The sequence below is a fragment of the Pristis pectinata genome, chromosome 33 (assembly GCF_009764475.1).
Source record: "Pristis pectinata isolate sPriPec2 chromosome 33, sPriPec2.1.pri, whole genome shotgun sequence".
Taxonomy (NCBI): Eukaryota; Metazoa; Chordata; class Chondrichthyes; order Rhinopristiformes; family Pristidae; genus Pristis; species Pristis pectinata.
The window spans coordinates 11,341,785-11,363,238 of record NC_067437.1 but is presented as its reverse complement, the minus strand read 5'-3'; the positions used below and the strand labels follow the sequence as shown (position 1 = coordinate 11,363,238).

The 21,454-nt window shown below is 44.0% G+C and overlaps 1 protein-coding gene across 2 annotated transcripts in view; it reads right to left on the bottom strand.

Moving 5' to 3' along the window:
* The window catches only part of LOC127585552 (synaptogyrin-1-like), a 41,065-nt gene extending 20,859 nt beyond the window's left edge, over window positions 1-20,206 (bottom strand). For both annotated transcript variants that reach the window (XM_052043110.1, XM_052043111.1), the window contains exon 1: window positions 20,076-20,206. In XM_052043110.1, the coding sequence (XP_051899070.1) occupies window positions 20,076-20,177 (102 nt within the window). In that variant the 5' untranslated portion in view covers window positions 20,178-20,206. The remainder of the gene's footprint in view (window positions 1-20,075) is intronic.
* Window positions 20,207-21,454: the final 1,248 nt, after the last annotated feature.

Sequence of the window (21,454 nt, the reverse complement as noted above, 5' to 3'; positions counted from 1 at the left end):
AATCCGTTTTAACTAATCTCCACACAGGTGTGGGTCTTATATCCCACTCCTCCCCCAAATGCTTTGAAATCTGTAACCCCTCCACTCTTCCCCATACTGAGCAAAGGTCCCTGACTTGACACATTAACTGGTTTCTCTTTCCACAGACAGTGCTCCAGAGGTCAGGATTGAACCAAGGTCCCTGGAGCTGAGAGGCAACAGTTGGACGAGCTGCACCTACTGTGCCGTACTCTTCCAGCATTTCTTTTTCACTTTCAGATTCCAGGATCTGCAGTTTTATTTGTTTTCCCGTGTTCTAGCTACATCGACAATGGGGTGGAGGAAGAGGTGAATCTGCCAGTGGGGGAGAGTTTTCCTTTATAGCAGAGAGGACAGAAAAACTATGTCAAGTAAATTGAACTGGTGTTACATCCATCAGGAAACAGGGCAAGGCTTAAGTGGAAGACAGTTTAAAAACTTGACAGGGTAGACAGAGCAAAGATGTTTCTGTGCTCATCAAAATTCATAATGACAGAGTACAGAAAATGGCTCTTCAGTCCGACTTGTCCATGCCAACCGAGATGCCCATCTATGCTAATCCCATTTTCCTGCATTTGGCCCATATCCCTCTAAATCTTTCCTTTCCATGTACTTATCCAAATGCTTTATAAACACTGTGATTGTACCTGCCTCTACCACCTACTCTGGTAGACAGTTTCACATACCAACCACCCTCTGTGTGAAAACCTTGCCCCACAGATCTCCTTTAAATCCCTTTCACCCTAAACCTACATACTCTAGTTTTAGACTCCCCGATTCTTGGAAAATAGCTATTGTTATCTACCCTATCTATACCCTTCATAATTTTTATAAACCTCTAAGGTCACTCCTCAGCCTCCTTCCCTCCAGCGAGAACAATCCCACCCTGTCCAATCTCTCCTTGTATCTAAAGTCCTCGACTCCTTGCAACATTCTGGTGAATCTCTTCTGCACTCTTTCGAGCACTACCACTATAGTATGGTGACCAGAACAGTACACAGTATTCCAAATGTGGCCTAACCAGTCCTGTATAGCTCAGAATCAGATTTATTATCACTGACACAAGTTGTGAAATGTGTTGTTTTGCGGCAGCAGTACAATGCAAGACATACATATTACTATAAGTCACAAAAATAAATAAAAAATGCAAAAGAGGAATAACAAGGTAGTGTTCATGGACTGTTCACAAATCTGATGTCAGAGGGGAAAAAACTGTTCCTATATCATTGAGTGTGGGTCTTCAGGCTCCTGTACCTCCTCCCTGATGGTAGTAATGTGAAGAGGGCATGTCCCGGATGGTGAGGGTCCTTAATGATGGATGTCACCTTCTTGAGGCACCAACTCTTGAAGGTGTCCTTGATGGCAGGGAGGGTTGTGCCCATGATAGAGCTGGCTGAGTCTACAACCCTCTGCAGCCTCTTGCGATCTTGAACATTGGAACCTCCACACCAGGCAGTGATGCAGCCAGTCAGAATGCTCTCCACCGTACATCTGTAGAAATTTGCAAGTGTCTTTGGAGACATACCAAATCTCCTCAAACTCCTAATGAAGCAGAGCTACTGGCAAGCCTCCTTCGTGATTGCATCAATGTGTTGGGCCCAAGATAGATGTTCTGAGATGTTGACGCCCAGGAACTTGAAGCTGCTCACCCTTTCCACCACTGACCCCTCAATGAGGACTGGTGTGTGTTCTCCTGACTTCCCCTTCCTGAAGTCCACAATCAATTCATTGGTCTTGCTGACATTGAGTGCGAGGTTGTTGTCGCAACACCACTCAACCAGTCAATCTATCTCAGTCCTGTACACCTCCTCATCGCCATCTGAGATTCTGCCAACAACAGTGGTGTTATCAGCAAATTTATAGATGGCATTTGTTGTACCTAGCCACACAGTTATGAGTGTAGAGAGAGCAGAGCAGTGAGCTAAGCACACAATTCTTGAAGTGTGCCTGCATTGATTATCAGTGAGGAGGAGATGTTATTACTGTCTGTGGTCTCCTGATAAGGAAGTCAAGGATCCAGTTGCAGAGGGAGGTACAGAGGCCAGGTTTTGAAGCTTGTTGATTAGCACTGAGGGGATGATAGTGTAGAATGCTGAGCTGTAATCGATAAACAGCAGCCTGACATATGTTTTGCTGTTGTCTAGGTGCTCCAAAGCCAAGTGGTGAGCCAATGAGATTGCGTCTGCTGTAGACCTGTTGTGGCGGTAGGCAAATAGCAGCGAGTCCAGGCCCTTGCTCAGGCAGGAGTTAATTTTAGTCATGGCCAACCTCTCAAAGCACTTTATCACAGAAGATATGAGTGCTACCAGGCGACAAGTCATTGAGGAAGCTCACCCTGCTCTTCTTGGGAACCAGTATGATTGCTGCTCTTTTGAAGCAGGTGGGAACCTCAGACGGCAGCAGTGAGTTGCAACATGATGTCCCAACTGTTATTCTCAATATCCCAGCCTATGAAGACAAGAAGCTAAACGACTTCTTCACTACCCGTCCACAAGATCATCAGTTTCAAGGAGCTATGAACTTGCACCCGAAGGTCCCTCTGTACATCAATGCTTCTAAGGTCCCTGCCGTTTACTGTATATATCTGGCCAATATTAGACGACCCAAAATTCATTACCTCACACTTGTTTGGATTAAATTCCATCTGCTACCACCTTGCCCAACTTTTCAGCTGATCCTCAGGCAATATCCTCGCTTTCTACAACTCCACCAATCTTTATGTCTTCAGCAAACTTAATCATCAGACCACAGACAATCTCATCAACAACAAGATTGCAGCACCGATCCCTGCAGTACATCACTGGTTACAGACTTCCAGTCAGAGGAACAACCCTCCACCACTAACCTCTGCCTCTTGTCACCAAGCCAGTTTTGGATCAGTTTTCCAAAACACCCCAAGTCCCAAAACTTTCTGGACCAGCCTACCATGCAGGACCTGAAAAGCCTCACTAAAGTCCATGTATACCACATCTTCCACCTTGCCTTCATCAATTTTCTTAGTACCCGCCTCAAAACGCTAAGGTTTGAGAGGCAGGATTTCACATGTACAAAACCACATTGACTCCCCCTAATCCAAGTGATCATATATCCTACCCCTTAAGAATTTTTTCTTATAGTTTCCCTACTATTGATGCAAGGCTCACTGGCCTGTAGATTCCAGGCTCATCCCTACCACCCTTTTTGAATACGGGAACGTTAGCTACCTTCCAGTACCTCACCCATGACTAATTGTGATGGAAAAATCTCAGTCCAAAAGGAGGCTATTCGGCCGATGGTTTACACTCTGATTAACAAGTGTTTTTTGCTTGTGAAGGAGACCACAACTATTGGCCTTAACTGAAAGACTGTCAGTCACTAATAAATGCAGTAAGAGTTTCAGGAGAAACTTTTTTATCCAAAGTGGCGAGAATATGGAACCTGCTCCCACAGAGATTGGCTGAGGTGAAAAGCAGACACGGGTTGGTGAGGAAGCTGAATAAATGCACGAGGAAGACAGGAAATGGAAGGATTTGGTGATGGGGCAGTTGGAAAGGGAAAAGAGGAGGCTCATGTGGAACAGAAACACCAGCACCTGGTCCCAATGGCCTATTTCAGTGCCAATTACTCGATCAATAACCGAACTAAAACAAGGCTACCAGTCATCCCATCAGTCAATGAAGTGCGGTTACTGTTGTATTTTGATATTGGCTCCCTGAATAATTGGGAGCAGTCAAATGCAAAATACCATAAATACTGGAGAAACAAAGGACTGCAGATGCTGGAGGATCTCAGCAGGCCAGACAGCATCCACAGAGAAAAACAATCAATATTTCGGGTCAGGACCCTTCTTCACAACTGAAGATAGGAAAAGGGGAAGCCCAATGTATGGGGGGGAGGGGTGGAAACAGAGCAGTGTTTCCACCTGACAAAAGAGGGGAGGTGGGGTGGGCACAAGGTGGTGATAGGTAGATACAGGTAGGAGATAATGATAGGCAGATGTGGGGGAGGAGGGGAGAGCAGATCCACCAGGGGATGGGTCAAAGGTATGGAGGCAGGCACCCCATGGGGGGAGGGGAGGGAAAAAATATTTTGGCGAGGAGAAAAAAAAAGAGAAAGATAGGCTAGGAAAGGGAAAAACAAGCTTGAAGTACTCTGCAGGTCAGACAGCACCTGTGGAGAGAGGTTCAGACCAAAGGGGACTGGCCCGAACCATGAATTCTGTTTTGCTTTCTACAGATGCTGCCTGACCCGCTAAGGATTTTCAGCATTTTCTTGTTTTTACACCAGTGAAAACATCTATTCTTTGAAAGACTGATTTAACAGCCACATTAAGAAAGAGGCTTAAAGCTTGCTACAAAAAAAATGGCCCTTCCAACAGCAGTATGGTTCTGACAGTAAGTCGCTCCCTCGGATCCACCTCAAGGGTGCCTACCTGGAGTTACATGGTCGGGTTCCATTGTTTGAAACCCAAATACAGAATCGCCTGGTGCCTAACACAAAGGGCTGGTCACAAGAAAACTCATGTGGGAACTGCCTCAATGCTGCTGTGTCGTTCCTCGTGCCGTGGCAGAAGGGGTAGAGGACCGGTCCCACGTGAACCTCAGGCGGGATCTAAATATACCAACGTTAATTTGGTTTCACTGTTGCCACTTTGTTCCTCAAAGTGCTGCTAAAGGTCACAGAGGAAGCACGAGGGGAGTGATGAAAGAGCTGGAAATTTTGCACGGTGTAATTGGTGAGACGCTGGTGCGTGGCAATCCTGAGACGAGAATAATCTCTTTGATTCGCCCATGCAATGTGGAAGTCACCCGAAGGTCATCATTTAGTGCCATCCTTAATTGCCCTTGACGGGATCATGGTGAGAAGCCCCCTTGTACCATCCGTTGAAAACACTCCCTATGGGAGTCCAACTCCATCTGGTAACAGACACTTAAAAATCTGCCACTTTAAAATAGTAAATCATCCCAAGGCATTTAACAAAAAAAAAGCACCAGTGCAGTCTAATGCAAGCTGCCATATCTCTTCACAAAACAATGGTGATTAGTTTAGATAGGGTAAAGCTGTTCCCATTAAATGGTTCAAGGGTCAGGCAGACAGATTTAAAACCATGTGCGACAGATACAAGAGAGATGTGAGCTTCTTTTTAAATGCAGGAAACAGTAATGACTTGGAGCCCACAGCCCTTAATATACAAACAGAATCAAGCAGGACTTTGAGGGGGCATGTGAGAGAGGACAACTTGCAGAGCTACAGTGGGGTCGGGGAAGGACACTGGCAGAACTGCTCCAGAAGAGGCTAGCACAATAGACCTCACCTCTATGCCTTAATTATCCTATAACTGCACTTCCAAGGCCAATCCACTGTCCTTGAAGAGACATCCCCTAATAAGACAAGGCACTGCAGAGGTGTTGGTCTATCTTATTACCAAAAGTGCACAATGGGCTCAAAACCCTCAGGTGTACTTTTTGGACAGAGTTTTGCAAAGGTTGGGTTTTCAAACAATTTGGAGAAAACTCAAAGACACAGCCTTGATTGAGGTGGTGTGGTCAGAACTAAAAGCTACATTCCTGCACTATTAGGAGCTTTGGAATTAAGTTCCTCGGTAAACCAGGCAACAATACTGACAAATGATTCTGGATGGTGAATGACATTGGACCCAAACTCATTCATCCATAAAGACACAGCTGTGCTTCCTTCTGTGTGAGGCATCTCCTGGCATCTATCCATCAGTTATCCCTTCCAGTTTGTCACTCTTGTGATTTAAATTTAATTTGAATTCCCCACATTTGGCTTTTGTATAGCAGTCTTGCACCTCTTCAAACTCGCTTCCATTCCAAATCCAACAACCAAAGTCATAACTTGGATCCCTGCCTCCACCCCCAATTCAGAAAAACAACACTGCATCTCCTCGACTATCCATCTTAACTATTCCAACATTCTCCTAACTGGGCTCCCATGCTCCGTAACCTTGAACATGCAGAGGGACCCCATGCCCTTACTCGTTCCAAGTCCCATTCACCCCTCACCCACTGTGTTCACTGACCTACTGGGATGGACAATCTCAGGAAAGTTGGAGCAAACTGGGCCAAGACTCCAGAGTTCAGAAGACAGGATAGATGCTACAGGAACATTTCCCCTGGTGGGGAGTCCGAAGCTAAGAGACAGTCTCAGGATAAGGGAGATCACCCATCTAAGACTGAGATATTCTCAGAATTTCTTCCCCCTTTGGATTTCTGGGAGCTGGAGCTGTCAAGTTATCAAGTATACCTAAGGCTCAAAAGACTATATGGACTACAGTAGAATCACAGGTGAAGGGGAATAGAGACCAATAACCATTTGTATCATGTTCCCAAAGAATGGTGGAATAGGCTGGAGCTCTCGAATGGCCTACCACTTCTTCTGTTCGAGTTCCCAGTTGCTAACACCCTGATTTTAAAACCCCCATGTTCCAAATCCCTTCACAGCCTTGACTTTTCCTGCCTCAGTCCAACCTTCCAAGACCTCTACATTCCACAAACTCAGGCCTTCAGTATTAAAATCCAACCCAGCCACGGCCAACCTAAACCATACCCAAGCCAAACCCAACACAGATTAGCCTCACCAGGGATAGGTCAGGTATCCAGGTTGTACTCAAGCACTGATGCTTTTAATTGCTCCAGCATTGCAGCTGTACCTTCAACTGCAGTGGCTCATAAACTCTTGAAATGCCTCCCTCAACGTGACCTGTAAGGACCTTCTTAAAACCAACATTGCAAGAGGTGGTAGCAATGTTAAAAAAAAAAGGTTTTATTGCACTGTGTGGTAATAAAATTTACCACAATATACAAGAGCGAGAGTGAGAGGCTGGCAGTTGGAAAGAAAAGGTTCTAGAGAAAGCCACAAACACGAAAGAGAAGATAGAAATGTCTCGATATCCCTTAATGTAGCTCAGTCTCTTGTAAAGCACCTTGGGATGTTTTGCCACGTTAAGGCCACTGGATAAATGGAAGCCATGCAGTTTGGTCAAGGTTTCCTTGCACTTTAATCCTGGGTAGCTGAACACTCCTTTGGTTTTCCAGGAATGTGGGGCAACGGCAGGGTTCGGAGGCTGTGCAGACATGTAGAGAATAGGCTTGAAAGTATCAGTTCTCTTCTCACACTGTGCACCTTACAGGATTCGACGAGAACGCTACCTGAATTTCTCCCCTAGTTTTGCTCATCTGCTCAAGCACAATGGCTCTGCTAACTTGCGCAAGAATCGCGCCTGCTCGTTCAGTCTCCTGCCTTCCCCCAGTCTGTCAGCCACGGTCTTCTTTCTCATTATTTCTCTGACCCTTCCAAGCTGTGCAACGCCTCAGTTATTTTCTGATTTCCCTCTTCCCGTCTCATTAGCCAGAGGTGTCAAGAGCAGGGAACTGCAAAGAATGAGATTGAAGATCGAGAACAATGACAGGTCAGAATCGCAGCAGGTCCACAGAGGGATGTGATGATTTTTTCTTTTTGAAATGGAATGCAATGGAAATACGCTATAATTTTGTCTGAAAATGGTGAACCTTATTGCAGATGAATGAGTGGACAGTGCACTGTAAACAGCACTCTCTCTCACTCCCTATTCTCTCTCCCATCCACATTAAGCTCCTCCCCGTTTCTCTCAGTTTCATTCCATTGAGGACGTTAATCCTCCAATGACCTTAACGGAAAGAAATACACACAAACACTTACATGCATGCACACTCACGAGGAGGAGAGAGAGAAAAGGTGGTGGGGGGGGGGGAGAAAAAAGCAAGACAAAGAGAGATGGGGACACTGATGCTATCATTGAAAGCAGCAAGGTAAAAATGGTAAAAAGCATACATGATCCTGGAGTTATAGAAGGAGGCATAAAGTACAAGAACCAGGAAGTCATGGTGAACCTTTGTAAAACACCAATTCAGCCACAACTGGAGTGTTCTTGGAACCACACTTGAGAGGACGCAGAAGTGATTTACCAAAATGTTTCCAGGCATGAAGAATAGACTGTAGAAGCTCACGCGGTTTTCCTTGGAATAGAGGTGGCCGCAAGGGGAGCTGATAGAATGCAATTTAAAAATCATAAAGAGTACCGTTAGTTGTTACCAATGGCAGATGGGGCAGGAATTGGGACCATTGGGGAAAACAAAACGGTAACTGGCAAAGGAATCAAAAATGAAAAAAAAACTTTTACTTAAACTGCCAGGATTGTAGTGAAGGCATTTCCGGTGCAGAAGTGGAGGCAGATTTGATTGCATTCAAAAGGGAGCTGGATAAGTATTTGAGAAAAAGAAATTTGCAGGGTTATGGGGTGAGGGAGGGGACTGTGACAAACTGGATCGCTCTGACATAGAGCCAGTATGAATTGAGAAGGCTGAATGGCCTCATTTCCTGCTGCAACCATTCTGGTATTCAGAGACACTAACACACAAAGAAACAAAATCAACAAACCCCCTAGTGAAGCAGAAACATATCTACCACACAGCATTTAATCATGCACAGATATCAGGCACCTTGACACATACATCCCTGTCCCCAGCACTGCTGGGATCAAAGTACTGCCTGTACTGAGTGGCTGTTGCACTCGATGGGTGAGCCTCACCAGATGCCTGTTTCTCTGTGATCCATGATTATACAGATCAGTAATAAACAATGGCCATAACAGATGCATTGGAATTAAAGGTACATTCTTAATGCAGATCCAAGAGACAGAATACATCACTGGTCAGAACACACTGACAGGCAAAAATTTTAAAAAATCCAACTTATTTACACGTAATTTATAACAAGTATAAATGGATCAAGTACAAATGGTTAAACAAGCAGTGCACAGAGACCATCACAGGTCAGCCTCTGATTGGCTATCCTTCTATACGTCATCTCCAGCAAGCTGGATTGGATGATAGGCCAATAAATGCCCCCAATACTATTCAGCTCTGAAACCAAGCACCAATTATTGCAGCTGTTCCTTCTGAAATCTCATTGAGAGAAATATCTCTGGGCAGATCCAATTTTTCCCTTGAACAGAGACAGGACTGTCCTTCAACCTCGATTAAATCAAACATAGGCTGTGGAACAACCTTTTCCTTCCCCTGAATATGCAGATTTTCAAATCGATTTACACTCTTCTCCACCCTGCCCCCCCCCCACCCCCCGAATCTAGTTTAATATAGAACCTTGCAATGGAGGATCTTATGTAATTACAAGACATATAACTGGCTTGTATTTCAACAGATAAATCACTCCCAGTCACCAGGGATCAATTTTTATTCCTGGAGCACTCTTGCAACTCATGTTTGTGATCACCCATTCCAAACTGAGACAGACAAGTATACCACCATTTTGATCTGAATAACAACTCCCCTTTAATACTGAGGTAGGGGCAGATAAGGGTATTTTTCTTTTATAAAAAAAGATCAAGTTGGGATGTGGAATGTGCTGCCTGAAAAGGTAGTGGAAATGGATCCAACTGGAACTCTTAAGAGGAAATTGGAAAGAATGAGATGAATTAAAAGAGCTCCTTAAAAGAGCCAGCACAGGCACCCGAATGGTCTCCTGTGCTACTTGACTCTCGAATAGACTGACAAATACTGGGAAGTTTTACTTTTGTTACTGTGGGTGGGTGAGCTACCGAATATCACACAGCAGAATGATTTACTGATTCAGTCTTTACAAATGCGGTGTATCTGGAGTCATTTTAACTCTAAAGCGGAGATATTGGTGCTGATAGGTCTGGCACTGGGAAGGGACTGTGGTTTGAGGTGATAAACTGGAGAGGATCGCGCATCACACAGCATTCCCACTTCAGTGATACAGACGTAATTTCCCCTATAATATACCAACCCAGACACCACCTAACGTTCCACAAGACCTTAAGCTGAGGTTTTGTTTACCCACTCATGAGAACATAAAAGGTTTTAACATTTTGTCAGCTATAGATGGTTAGACCAGCATTTATTCTCCATCTCTAATTTGGCAGGTAACACTCAAACACTTTGGAATCTCTGGAGTCACATATAGACCCAGTGAAGTTGCCAGATTTCCATTCCTGAAGGAACTAGATTGATGTTTTAATGACAATCTGGTAGTTTATGGTCACCATTAATTAATATTAGCATTTTATTCTAGATTGATTTAATTTAAATTCCCCAGTTGCCATGGTGATTTGTGCACCCTAAACATCAGACAAGACCTTTAGATACTTTACTGTTCATCAACCAACCAATTAGGAAAGTCTACCAACAGGTATTTTTCTCCACAACTGATGCAGAGTATCAGGGAGTTTTTCTCTGGTGCACAAGAGACTTGAGGAATGACCTTATAGAGGTATATCAAAGCATGAGAGCTGTAGATAAGGTGGATCGTCACAGACTTTTTTCCCAGGATAGGGGAATCTTAAAACTAGAGGGCGTAGATTTAAGATGACAGAGCAAAGATTTACAAGGGCAACTTTTTCCACCAGAGGGTAGTGGGTATACAGAATGAGCCGGCAGAGGAAGCTGTAGAGGCGGGTACAATTACAATGTTTAAGAGACATATTTGCACAGGTACGTGGATAGAAAAGATTTAGAGGGATATGGGCTAAACACAGGCAAACTGGACTAGCTCAGGCAAACATCTTGGTCACCATGGACAAGTTGGGTCACAGGGCCCGTTTCTGTGCTGTGTAACTACTTCCCAGCAGAAGACTCCTTCGTCTTCTCTGTCTCGATGATATAAGTGTACATCTGGATACTGTGAGATACCTACCTCCACAATCATCATCTCAGGCAGTGTGTTCCAGATTCCAATCATCCACTGGGTAAAAAATATTTTCCTCAGATCTCCTCTAACCCCTTATTTGAAACATATCCTCTGGTTTTTGACATTGCTATAAGGCAAAAAAGTTTCTTACTCTCTATGCTATCTATGCACCCCTCCCTTGGAAAAGATCTGGATCGTTTGTCCAATTCTGGGAGAAGAATTTCAGTTATTCTGCTCGGGAAGTGAAGCCGCTACGTGATCCACCGCAATTTTCTGAAGAAAAAGCAGCTTGGTTTTAGGCATTTGAAAATTGCTGCAAAGTGCCTCTGCAGCGTGTGTGAAAACCTCAAGCTCTGCAACTTCACCAACACCATCAATAGCTGGTGTTGTAGATTCCCCCCTCCTGAGGCAGAAGGGCATTAGTGACTATGCAAAAACATACTTAACTCTCAGTTAGCCAGCACCCCCATGGATGCCAGATAGCAAAGCTTTTATTGTACTATGCAGCAATCAAAATGTTGTACCCTTAAGTTGGAGACACTGACATCATGAGAAAGACCTCATTTGATGATTCAGGATGAATTATTTGGTCACTTTGTGGGATCATGCTACCCTGCTGAATGTTAAAGAGTGATTGCACTTTGGAAAAAGTGAATTACTTTATTGGATGTAAAATACTTTGGGAATTGGGGCTGTGCTCCAGAAACAGTAACTATTTTCTTCCTTTTTAAGGTGTTCTGGTACGTGATTGTAACACAAGTGCCCCCCCCCCCCCCCATCCCACCATTCAATTCAGAGGCAATTAGGAAAAGACAGAAAATGTCATCCCTGTCAGTGATGTAGACACCCCATGAAAGAGTAAATAAAAGGATCTTTTACATCCACCAGAGTCAGAGTACGGAAACAGGCCCTTTGGCCCAACTACTGGTCCACACTGACCAAGACACCCATCCAAGCTTGTCCCATTTGCCCTAGTTTAGAATCTTGTCTGAAAGACACTACTTCTGACACGACACCAATACTCCAGAACGGGGACTCAACCCCATGACCTTTTGATTTAGAAGCATGCAACCAACACCAATCCATCTTCAAAATTAGGTTAAAAGACTTTCAATTAAACAATAAGTGACCTGGAGTATGGTGACTGTTTAACACCGAAAACGTTGCTCCCCCTGTAGAGGTTCCAACACTGGTACCCACTTGGCAAGATTACTGAGCAATGGTACCCGTCAATTGTGATTAGAAAATGATAGTGATTTGTACACAAGAGAGAAAACACAGCAAGAACAGTGAAATAACTATTAGAGAATCAAACAGAACAGGAAATTGAGAAAGTGAATTCTGAGAATTAATATGGATTTTCCAGTGAAGAGGATATCTGGATTGCAATCTGTGTTCTCCATTCTCTCCCATCCCCACAAGATTCCACAGACAGCATTCATTTTAAAATTCTCATCCTTTCAAATTCCTCTTTTGTTTTTCAAATCCTTTCCTATCTGTATTCTCCTCAAATCACCGAGTCACGAAACAATTCCACAACTGTAGGATTATTGAATTAACAGTGCAGGAACAGTCTCCAAGGGTTCTGGATCACCCCAGAAGGCTCATCTCTAGTGTTCTGGGACCCAAGCTCTTGAACTCCCCCCCACCAAACCTCTCTGCCGTTCTCTCTTCCGTTAGGAAATGCTGATCCATCTGTTCCAGCTTTTTAATATCAGCTTTTTAGATTAGGGTTAAACATCCTTGGGATGTTTTACACATGCAAGGCACTACACAGATGAAAATTGATTTCTACCCAGGCAGGGGGGAGGGGGAGGGAGTTGGAAGAGATTCTTTCTTGTTATCATCACCCAATCACCATGTCTGGAGAAATGTCAGATATGACATCAGCCATCTTCCCCTGAAACTGCATCTTATTCCGAGAAAACCATCCTCCTTTGCACAACCTCCAGCCACCTTTGATGTTGGCATCTAGCAGTCTCACGGTTGGGGATCTGGATTGAGGAGGTGGCTGCAAGGGACACAAAGACAGCAGCGTTGGAGGCAGTGTAGGGGGGAAGAACATTAAATCCAAACAAATATCCACAGATTGAGCGAATAGCAAACTGTGGCAAATGGACTTTAAAGTAGGCAAATGGGAAGTCATTCACTTTGGTCTGACAAAGGAGAAAACAGAGGAGTTCTTGAAATGTTTGGAGATCCAAAGGGATTTGGAGTGACGGGGTGATCAGAGGGAGGTGGATGCCAGGGTGCATGTACATTGATAAATAAGTGTTATGGACAGGTACAGAAAATTACTAAAAAAAACACTATTAGAGTGGTAGAACATAGAACAGTATAGCACAGTACAGGCCCTTCGGCCCACAATGTTGTGCCGACCTTTAAACCTCACCTAAGGCTATCTAACCCCTTCCTCCCACATATCCCTCTATTTTAAATTCCTCCATATGCCTATCTAGTAATCTCTTGAATTTGACCAATGTACCTGCCTCCACCACCGCCCCAGGCAGCGCATTCCATGCCCCAACCACTCTCTGGGTAAAAAAACCTTCCTCTGATATCTCCCTTGAATTTCCCACCCATTACTTTAAAGCCATGCCCTCTTGAATTGAGCATTGGTGCCCTGGGAAAGCGGTGCTGGTTGTCCATTCTATCTATACCTCTTAATATTTTGTACACCTCTATTATGTCTCCTCTCATCCTCCTTCTCTCCAAAGAGTAAAGCCCTAGCTCCCTTAGTCCCTCCTCATAATGCATACTCTCTAAACCAGGCAGCATCCTGGTAAATCTCCTCTGCACCCTTTCCAACGCTTCCACATCCTTCCTATAATGAGGCGACCAGAACTGGACACAGTACTTTAAGTGTGGTCTAACCAGAGTTTTATAGAGCTGCATCATTACCTCACAGCTCTTAAACTCGATCCCTCAACTTATGAAAGCTAACATCCCATAAGCTTTCGTAACTACCCTATTCACCTGTGAGGTAACTTTCAGGGATCTATGGATATGAACCCCCAGATCCCTCTGCTCCTCCACACTACCCAGAATCCTGCCATTAACTTTGTACTCTGCCTTGGAGTTTGTCCTTCCAAAGTGTACCACCTCACACTTCTCTGGTAGCCTTTCTATGTGGAGGAATAGTTTACAATGGGATATGCTGCAGCAAAACAAAGTATGATTAGACCACACCTGGAGTACTGTCACCAGTTTTGGATACCACAATGTATTGTCCTTGGAGTTAGTGCTGTATACCAGAATGAAACCTAAACTGCAAGGGTCCAATGATATCGAGCAATTGCTCTAACTAGGGTGCAATGTCTGTGATTCGGAAGATTACAGAATAATGTGATTGACATTTTTAAGATACTGAGGGGAACTGATGAGGTACAGAGAGAGCAAGAGAGATTTTTTTTCCTCCAGTATATTAGAACCATGTCTTTCAGTGTGAAGTTAGGCAATAATTCTCTCTTAGAATGGTAGAGGTTTGGAACTCTCTTCTGTAACTGGCAACTGACACTGGGACAAATGCTAATTTTAAATGGAGATTAGGAGGTTTTTATTAATTGGATGTTTTAAGAGGTATGGAGAAAAAGTAGGTCAGAGTCAGTTAGGGCACCAATCCAAGTCTGAAGGGGTGAATATCCTCTTCCCTTTCCCACGTTTTGATGGCTAGAGGCAGCACACTTCCAGGAGTTGTTGAATCCCAATCAAATTCTTGGTGAACACACAAGCTGGGGAGGAGTTCCAAGCCTGGGAAAGGGAGGAGAGATTGGATAGAATGAAAGAATGATAAGGGTTTGACTTGTAGAAGTTCGGGGAGAGAGCAGGAATCAAGCTGGGGTACCCAAGGTGACCTTCACTACAAATTAATGATGGTGAAGGGGTGAAGATGTTAATGAGCAAGAGGTCAGAACCGGAGTGCAGAGATGTTGGACAACTGCGGAAAGAGAAAAGCAGTGTTCAAGTGGGGATGCAAGGTGTAAAGCAAGGCTGAGAATTTTAAGATTGAAATGTTGCCAGGACTAAGAGCCAGTGCAGGGGAGATGGGTGCACAGGACCTGGTGTGAGGGGAGGATGGAGGGGGACACAGCCCGACCGGGGGGGGGGATGCTGATGGCTGCATGGAACCCACCACGAGTTGAGCTAAGGGGGACAGCCTGCTTTTTCTCTTAAATGAGTGCACAGAGCAGAGGACCTGGTTGATTGCAAACCTCAGAATATTAGGGATAATTGGGCTGAATTGTATTTGGGAGTGGGAGTTAAACTACCCAAAGGAAAAGGTGACAAGGCACTTAACCTCGATTTAAAAGAAAGCAGAGAACATTTCCACCCTCTGATGAAGGGTCTTAAGAACTGAAGCGTTATCTCTGTTTCTCTCTCCACAGATGCTGCCTGACCTGCTGAGTGTTTCCAGCATTTTCTGGTTTTGTTTCAAACTTCTAGCTTCTGCTGTTTTCCAATTTCCATCCATGAGGTGGGACATAGTCAGAGATATTGGTCAATGGTGCATTTGAGAAGTGGTTGCGTAGACGAGTGGAGAAAGAAACCAAGGATGAGCAGAAATGAGGCCAGCAAACTCTTCTTGTACAGTCATTGTGGCTTTGTCATGGATCGGGCAAAGGGCCTGGGTCTACTTAGCTGAGACCAGATCAATAGCAGGTTTAAAATAAAATCAAAAGGCAATGAAAGATGACTCCAGTTTTGACAGGACCAGTCAACACTGGCTTCAACTGTGCACCAATATAATGCTGCCATTTTCTCATAGAGAGTAGGAAACTCCTTAATATGTTGCTGGTGTGTTGACAGCTGAAGCTCTACCTTTGATAGGACAGGACTGTTCCCCAAATAGGGCAATGATCACACCATAGTTAAGCGCCTTGACATTTGGTTTGCGAGATCTCCCTTCACTGACGGAGGGAAGGAGAGGAACTTCAGAGTTATGTATTTGCTTTCTTGGGTCTGGGCATTTACCTTCCATTTTTTGGCTCTCTCAAGAGGGTCCCCGATTATAGGAGGTAGGAGGGGAGGTCAATTATGGGAAGGGTTCAGTTGATGCTCCAACTATCTTGGGTGTGGGGGGGGGGGGGGTAACGACAGGCCTGATGAAAAGTTGATTATTTCCCACTCACAATCTTTGCAGAACAGTTCCCACTGTCAGCAGCCAGTGGTAAATACCAATCAGTACTGCTTTATTCCCCACCACTCCTTTCCTGAAGACATTAAGCGTTTGTGGAGTTGGAATCCATTCAGTTATTCAGGTAAATCTACAGTAAACCCACTCAAAGGCCAGTCAACCTTTTTCACTGTTTAAGTTTAATTAGAAAGAACATATTTACAAGGTGAGTAGAGGAGCTGTTTTAATTCTGGAACCCCTTCTCCATTTCACAGGATGATTTAGCACCATAGGAGACTATTTCACCCACTGTCCTCATGTTGTTCAAATTAATCTCACTACCCCGTTCTTTCCCAATAGCTCTACAATTCATCTTGACAATTCCAGTTCTTTTTTGAAAGTTTCTACTGAATCAGAGTCCACTTCTTTCTCCAGCAGGTTGTTCTATAACTTGCTCTATAAACTATTGATTCCAAACACCACCTCTGGTTTAGTTGTCAATCATTACAGTTCTGTGTCCTCTGGTCAACAACCCTCTTGGCAACTAAACCACTTTGCTTACTCCATCAAAACATTCTGTCACATTGTGCATCAGTAGCAAATCTCTTGACCTTCTCTGTTCTTAGGACTGCAGTTTTATCCAGTCTCTCAACAGAACTAAAACCCCTCATGATTGAGCCATGAAGATAAATATCTGTGCCTTCTACAAAGCTTTGTCATCCTTCCTACAGAGTGTTGCTTTGAGGAGATAACCTTGCATCTTACATTTCTTCCTTTGACAATGAAAGACAATGGAAAGAGCAAGTTCATTCTAAAGATATCAACCAAGACACAATTAACATTCTCACCACCTCCAGCATGACTGAATCTAAAGCACAACAATTGAGCTCCAGGAAACAGAGTAATAATTCCTTTTTTTAATAAACATAATTGGCTTTTAAACACAATGCAAAAGAACTTGGGAAAAATGATGCATCACATTGCACCAATCATAACCTACTTACAATTTATTTACTTGTAATACATTTTCCCTGTATTTTTTTAATGGGAATATCAATATGTTTCCTTTTCACATTCCTGGAATATGGCCATTTGATTTGCATTCCTGGAGTCAAACCAATCATTGTTTAAATGCACTTTTACTTCTCATTTCTCCCATTCTCTCCAAAGTTCAGCCTGTACTGTGATCTCTACCTGTGAACTTGTTGCAGCCCTCCTCACCCAACAACCACTTTGTAGATCTGACCATAGAGTCAAAGTACAGAAACAGGCCCTTCACTCCATGCCGACCATCAAGCACCCATTTACACTGATCCCATTTTATCCTCCTCCCATTCATATCAACTCCACCCCCCACCCCCAGATCCTACCACATACCTGCACATGAGGGGCAATTCACAGTGGCCAGTTAACTTAACAACATGCATGCCTTTAGGATGTAGGTGGAAACCAAAGCACCCTGGGAAACGCCCGCAGTTAAAGGGCAAACATGCAAGCTCCACAAAGACAGCATCGGCGGCCAGGATCAGAGCTGAGAGGCAGCAGCTGTGTCACTGGACTGCTCAGATACTGGTCAGGAACAAGCCCCTCTAAACGCAGTCAGCCCCACTCCACAAGCAGCACCCATACCTGAGGTAACACAAATACTACGAACTGCTCAGGAAAAACATGGCGTGGAGGGAATGGGGATGCAGGATGTGACAGGTGATATAGGAATGCAAATCAGTCTGTCTTTTCCTTCGGTACCAAATGCCATCCTCTCTGAGCATTTTATGACAGACAGTGGGTGGCAATAGATTGACTCAACAATCACCAAGAGGAATAGTGTGCTTCCAAGACACAGACACAAAAGGTCAACTATGAAATTATGTCCAAGTCACTATTATGGCTCCCCATTAAAATGGCTAATTCCCCCACTCAACACACACATTTACCCTCTGCCATAGATCAGAGTGTGTGCCTGCTGACCTGTACCCTACACTGCTGACCTGAGATCTGTCTCGCTGACCACATTAGATCTCTGGCCACACTCTGTCAGTTCTCTCTCATGAGGCAGGAGAACTCCTCTCACTCCAGGGAGTGAGTAGGAAGGGTCTGCTGGATGCCTTACAGCAAGCCCTGGGCAGTATGGAGTTTCTCAGAGGTAATGATGTTTTCATTTAGTTGGGAAGTTATCTTCACTTTAGTGGTACCTTGTAGTTAATTCAGGGATTCTTTTCTCAGTTCAGTTGTCCTTCTTGCCAATACTGGTTGTGATTCATACAGATATACAAATTAGGATCAGGAATAGGCCATGTGATTAGATCCTGATTAGGATCAGGAGCCTATTCCACCATTCAGTAAGATCATGACTGATTTGTTACATCAATTCCATATTCCCATCTAACACATTAACCTTCCACTCATCTATCTAACTCTGCCTTAAAAATATTCAAAGTGAGACACATACTGACACCAACTTAAGTTTAAAAATTCGACAATGTACTTGGATGAAAATAAATAAATTTCACAACTGCTCGATTTTAATTCTTAATAAAAAAGTGTATATATTTTTGTTAACTGTTTGGCAAATCTCCAAAGTAACCCAAAAGGTATAATAAATACTGACAAAAGTTACCTCATTTGGGGTTCAGCTCCCTTCCCCTGTGCTCAATAGACCAAATACTATCAATATCCCAGAAATCCCACGAGATTCTGAAGTATAGAGGGGATGATTTAAACCATAAACACCTACTGTACACATTATGTAGTCAGGATCAGAAACGTAAGTACCTCATAAACAAGGTCAACAAACCTGTGTTAATTGCCATCCGGCAGATTCCAGTTGGTATAACATACATTAGCCGCACAGGGGGAAAGGTACGCAAGGCGTGTATTGATTCTTAATTAACACACACCACAAAATTATCAGGATATTTTGAACAACTCCCGGTCAAACTAACATCTTGTTTCAGCGTGAGGTCACATTGCTCATCCTCTCGCACTCCCTCGCCATCCCAGGACTCGTTTGCAATCAGGCTGAACTAACCATTAAACCAGCTCCTGCTTCGCTGACCCTCCCTTTCTCTGGGCCACCCAAGTTATGGCTGCTTCTCTTCCCTTCTCACCCAACAAGTCAAACTCAATTAAATCCCCCCCCCCACCCCTTTGCAGCCAGTTTAACCACTTCTCTCTGCATCATTTAAACCTTCCTCCCTCCCTCCTGGCCTACATTAACCTCCCCTCCTCACTTGGCCTCCCAGCCTGCATTAACCCCCTACTCACCCGGACCACAGAAACCACCCTCTTCACCCAGCCTGCGTTAACCTCCCACCTCATCAGGCCCCCGTCAACTCCCAATCCCGACCTGTATCAAAAACACCTTCTCCCAGCCACCGCTAAACACACTCCAGACTGCGTTAACCACCCCTGTCCTGTGGTCCTAACCGGTGTTAGCCCCCCCCGTCCCGTGGTCCTAACCAGGGTTAATCCCCTTTCCCACAATCCAACCAGTGTTAGCCCACCCATCCCACAGTGTAATCAGCGTTATTGCTCCCGTCCCACAGCCTAACCGGCGTTAACCCCCACCCCCCGTCCCACACTCCAAATGGAGTTAACCCCGCACCCATCCCAAACTCGAAACGGAGTTAACCCCGCACCCATCCCAAACTCGAAACAGCATTAACCCCCCCATCCCACAATCCTAACTGGAGTTAACCCCCCATCCCACAATCCTAACTGGGGTTAACCCCTGTCCCAGTCTAACCAGGGTTAACCCCCATCCCACAATCCTAACTGGAGTTAACCCCATCCCACAATCCTAACTGGAGTTAGCACCCCATCCCACAATCCTAACTGGGGCTAACCCCCCGTCCCAGTCTAACTGGGGTTAACCCCCCCATCCCACAGTCCAACCAGGGTTAACCCCCCCCATCCCACAGTCCAACCAGGGTTAACCCCCCCCATCCCACAATCCTAACCTGTAACAACACCCTTTCCCACAACCTAACCTGCCACAAATCTATTTTCCCAGCCCCAACCAGCATTAACCCCTTCTCCTACAACATAGCCTGATTTAACCCCTTGTCTCTGTCTGATTTAACCCACCCTCCTCATCCCAGGCTGATTGAATTCACCATCCACCCTCCTAACTGATTTAATCCAACCTTTCCCCCATCCCCACCTTAATTTAACCTCCTCTTCCTTCCCACCCCCCCTCCCCGGCAGTTTTACCCCCCCTCCTTCCCCCACTCACCCAGCTGACAGCCCTGAGGATGGTCTGAGGCTGCCTGATAAAAGTAACGGGGTCAAAGGCTCCCCCAGCCTTGCCAGCTCCATAGGCTGCTGCAGTCTCCATCTTCCTCCAGCCTCTTCTCCCAGCGTCGGGAACGCGCCCGGCACTGCGGGAGCGCGCACTGCCAGGCACGGAAGCCGCCTGGACCAAGGCAGAGTACACGGGTGCGGGTGGGGGTGAGAGAGAGAAAAGGCGATTCGCGAGCAGAGTTCGAAAGACTATCAATGCAGGAACATTAAATAAAGCATAATAATTATTTTTGCAATAATATAAATCTTTAATTGCAAAATATTTTAAAAGTAAATTACCCTATTTTTTTTATATTTGATATGGCACAATGTATTAAGTATTAAAATATCACCATCCCTGCTAAATAATTCTGCAAATATATTTTAAATTATTGAACCTGTTAAATATCCTTGTAGCCGTAAATTGTTATGCACGATAAGGTATAAGAATATATTTTTGATATTTTGCATGTTAATTATCGTTGCGTTTTAAAAGTGCAAATACGAAGTAATCCTGTAAATAAACATTACCGAGTGTTCAAAAAAAATGCACGTAAAATAATCTTGAGTATGCATTGATGTTGTACGTTAAGTAATCGTAGCTTGTTATATGCTAAATAGTCTAGTATTAAAATGCATGTTAAGATAATGTAAATATATGAAAAACCACAATGTATGCTTAATAAATTAGGAAGAATAAAACAAACACGAAATATCGAATGGGATATTAAATAATAATTAATATTTGTAAAGCCTTAGTAAATAAAGTGAATATTTCAAAATATTACTGTGAAAACTAGATAAGAATGTATATTAAAATTTATACGTGAGAAATAATTTAAATATATTAAGCATTCCATTATATGTTAATCAATGTACCAAAACATATTTTCAAATTTAAGTTAAGCAATCACAACTGTATTTAAATATATTATTAAGTAAATCGGTAAATAACTTAATAATACAATGAATAAGTACTGTGTTGAATTCACTAATCAAATGAAATACTGGGCATAATGTGATAAGTGGTGTTACTCTGAGTAGCTGATAACCAGAGGAAAATATTGGATCAATATAAATTACCTGTATTGTTCTAATTCACACAACCCTGGGGTGATGAAAGATTTACATTCCTACAGTACCTTTTCTGACGTCCCAAAGTACTTTACTTTGAATGAAGGACTTTTTGAACTGCAGGCACTGTTGTAGTATAGGAAACTTGGCAGGCGATTTGCACACAGCAAGATTCCACTTGCATCATTACTTACACAGAGCAGAGGGGGGTAAAATCAGCTTTGGGGGAAAGATGGGTTAAATCAGCTGTGGAGGAGA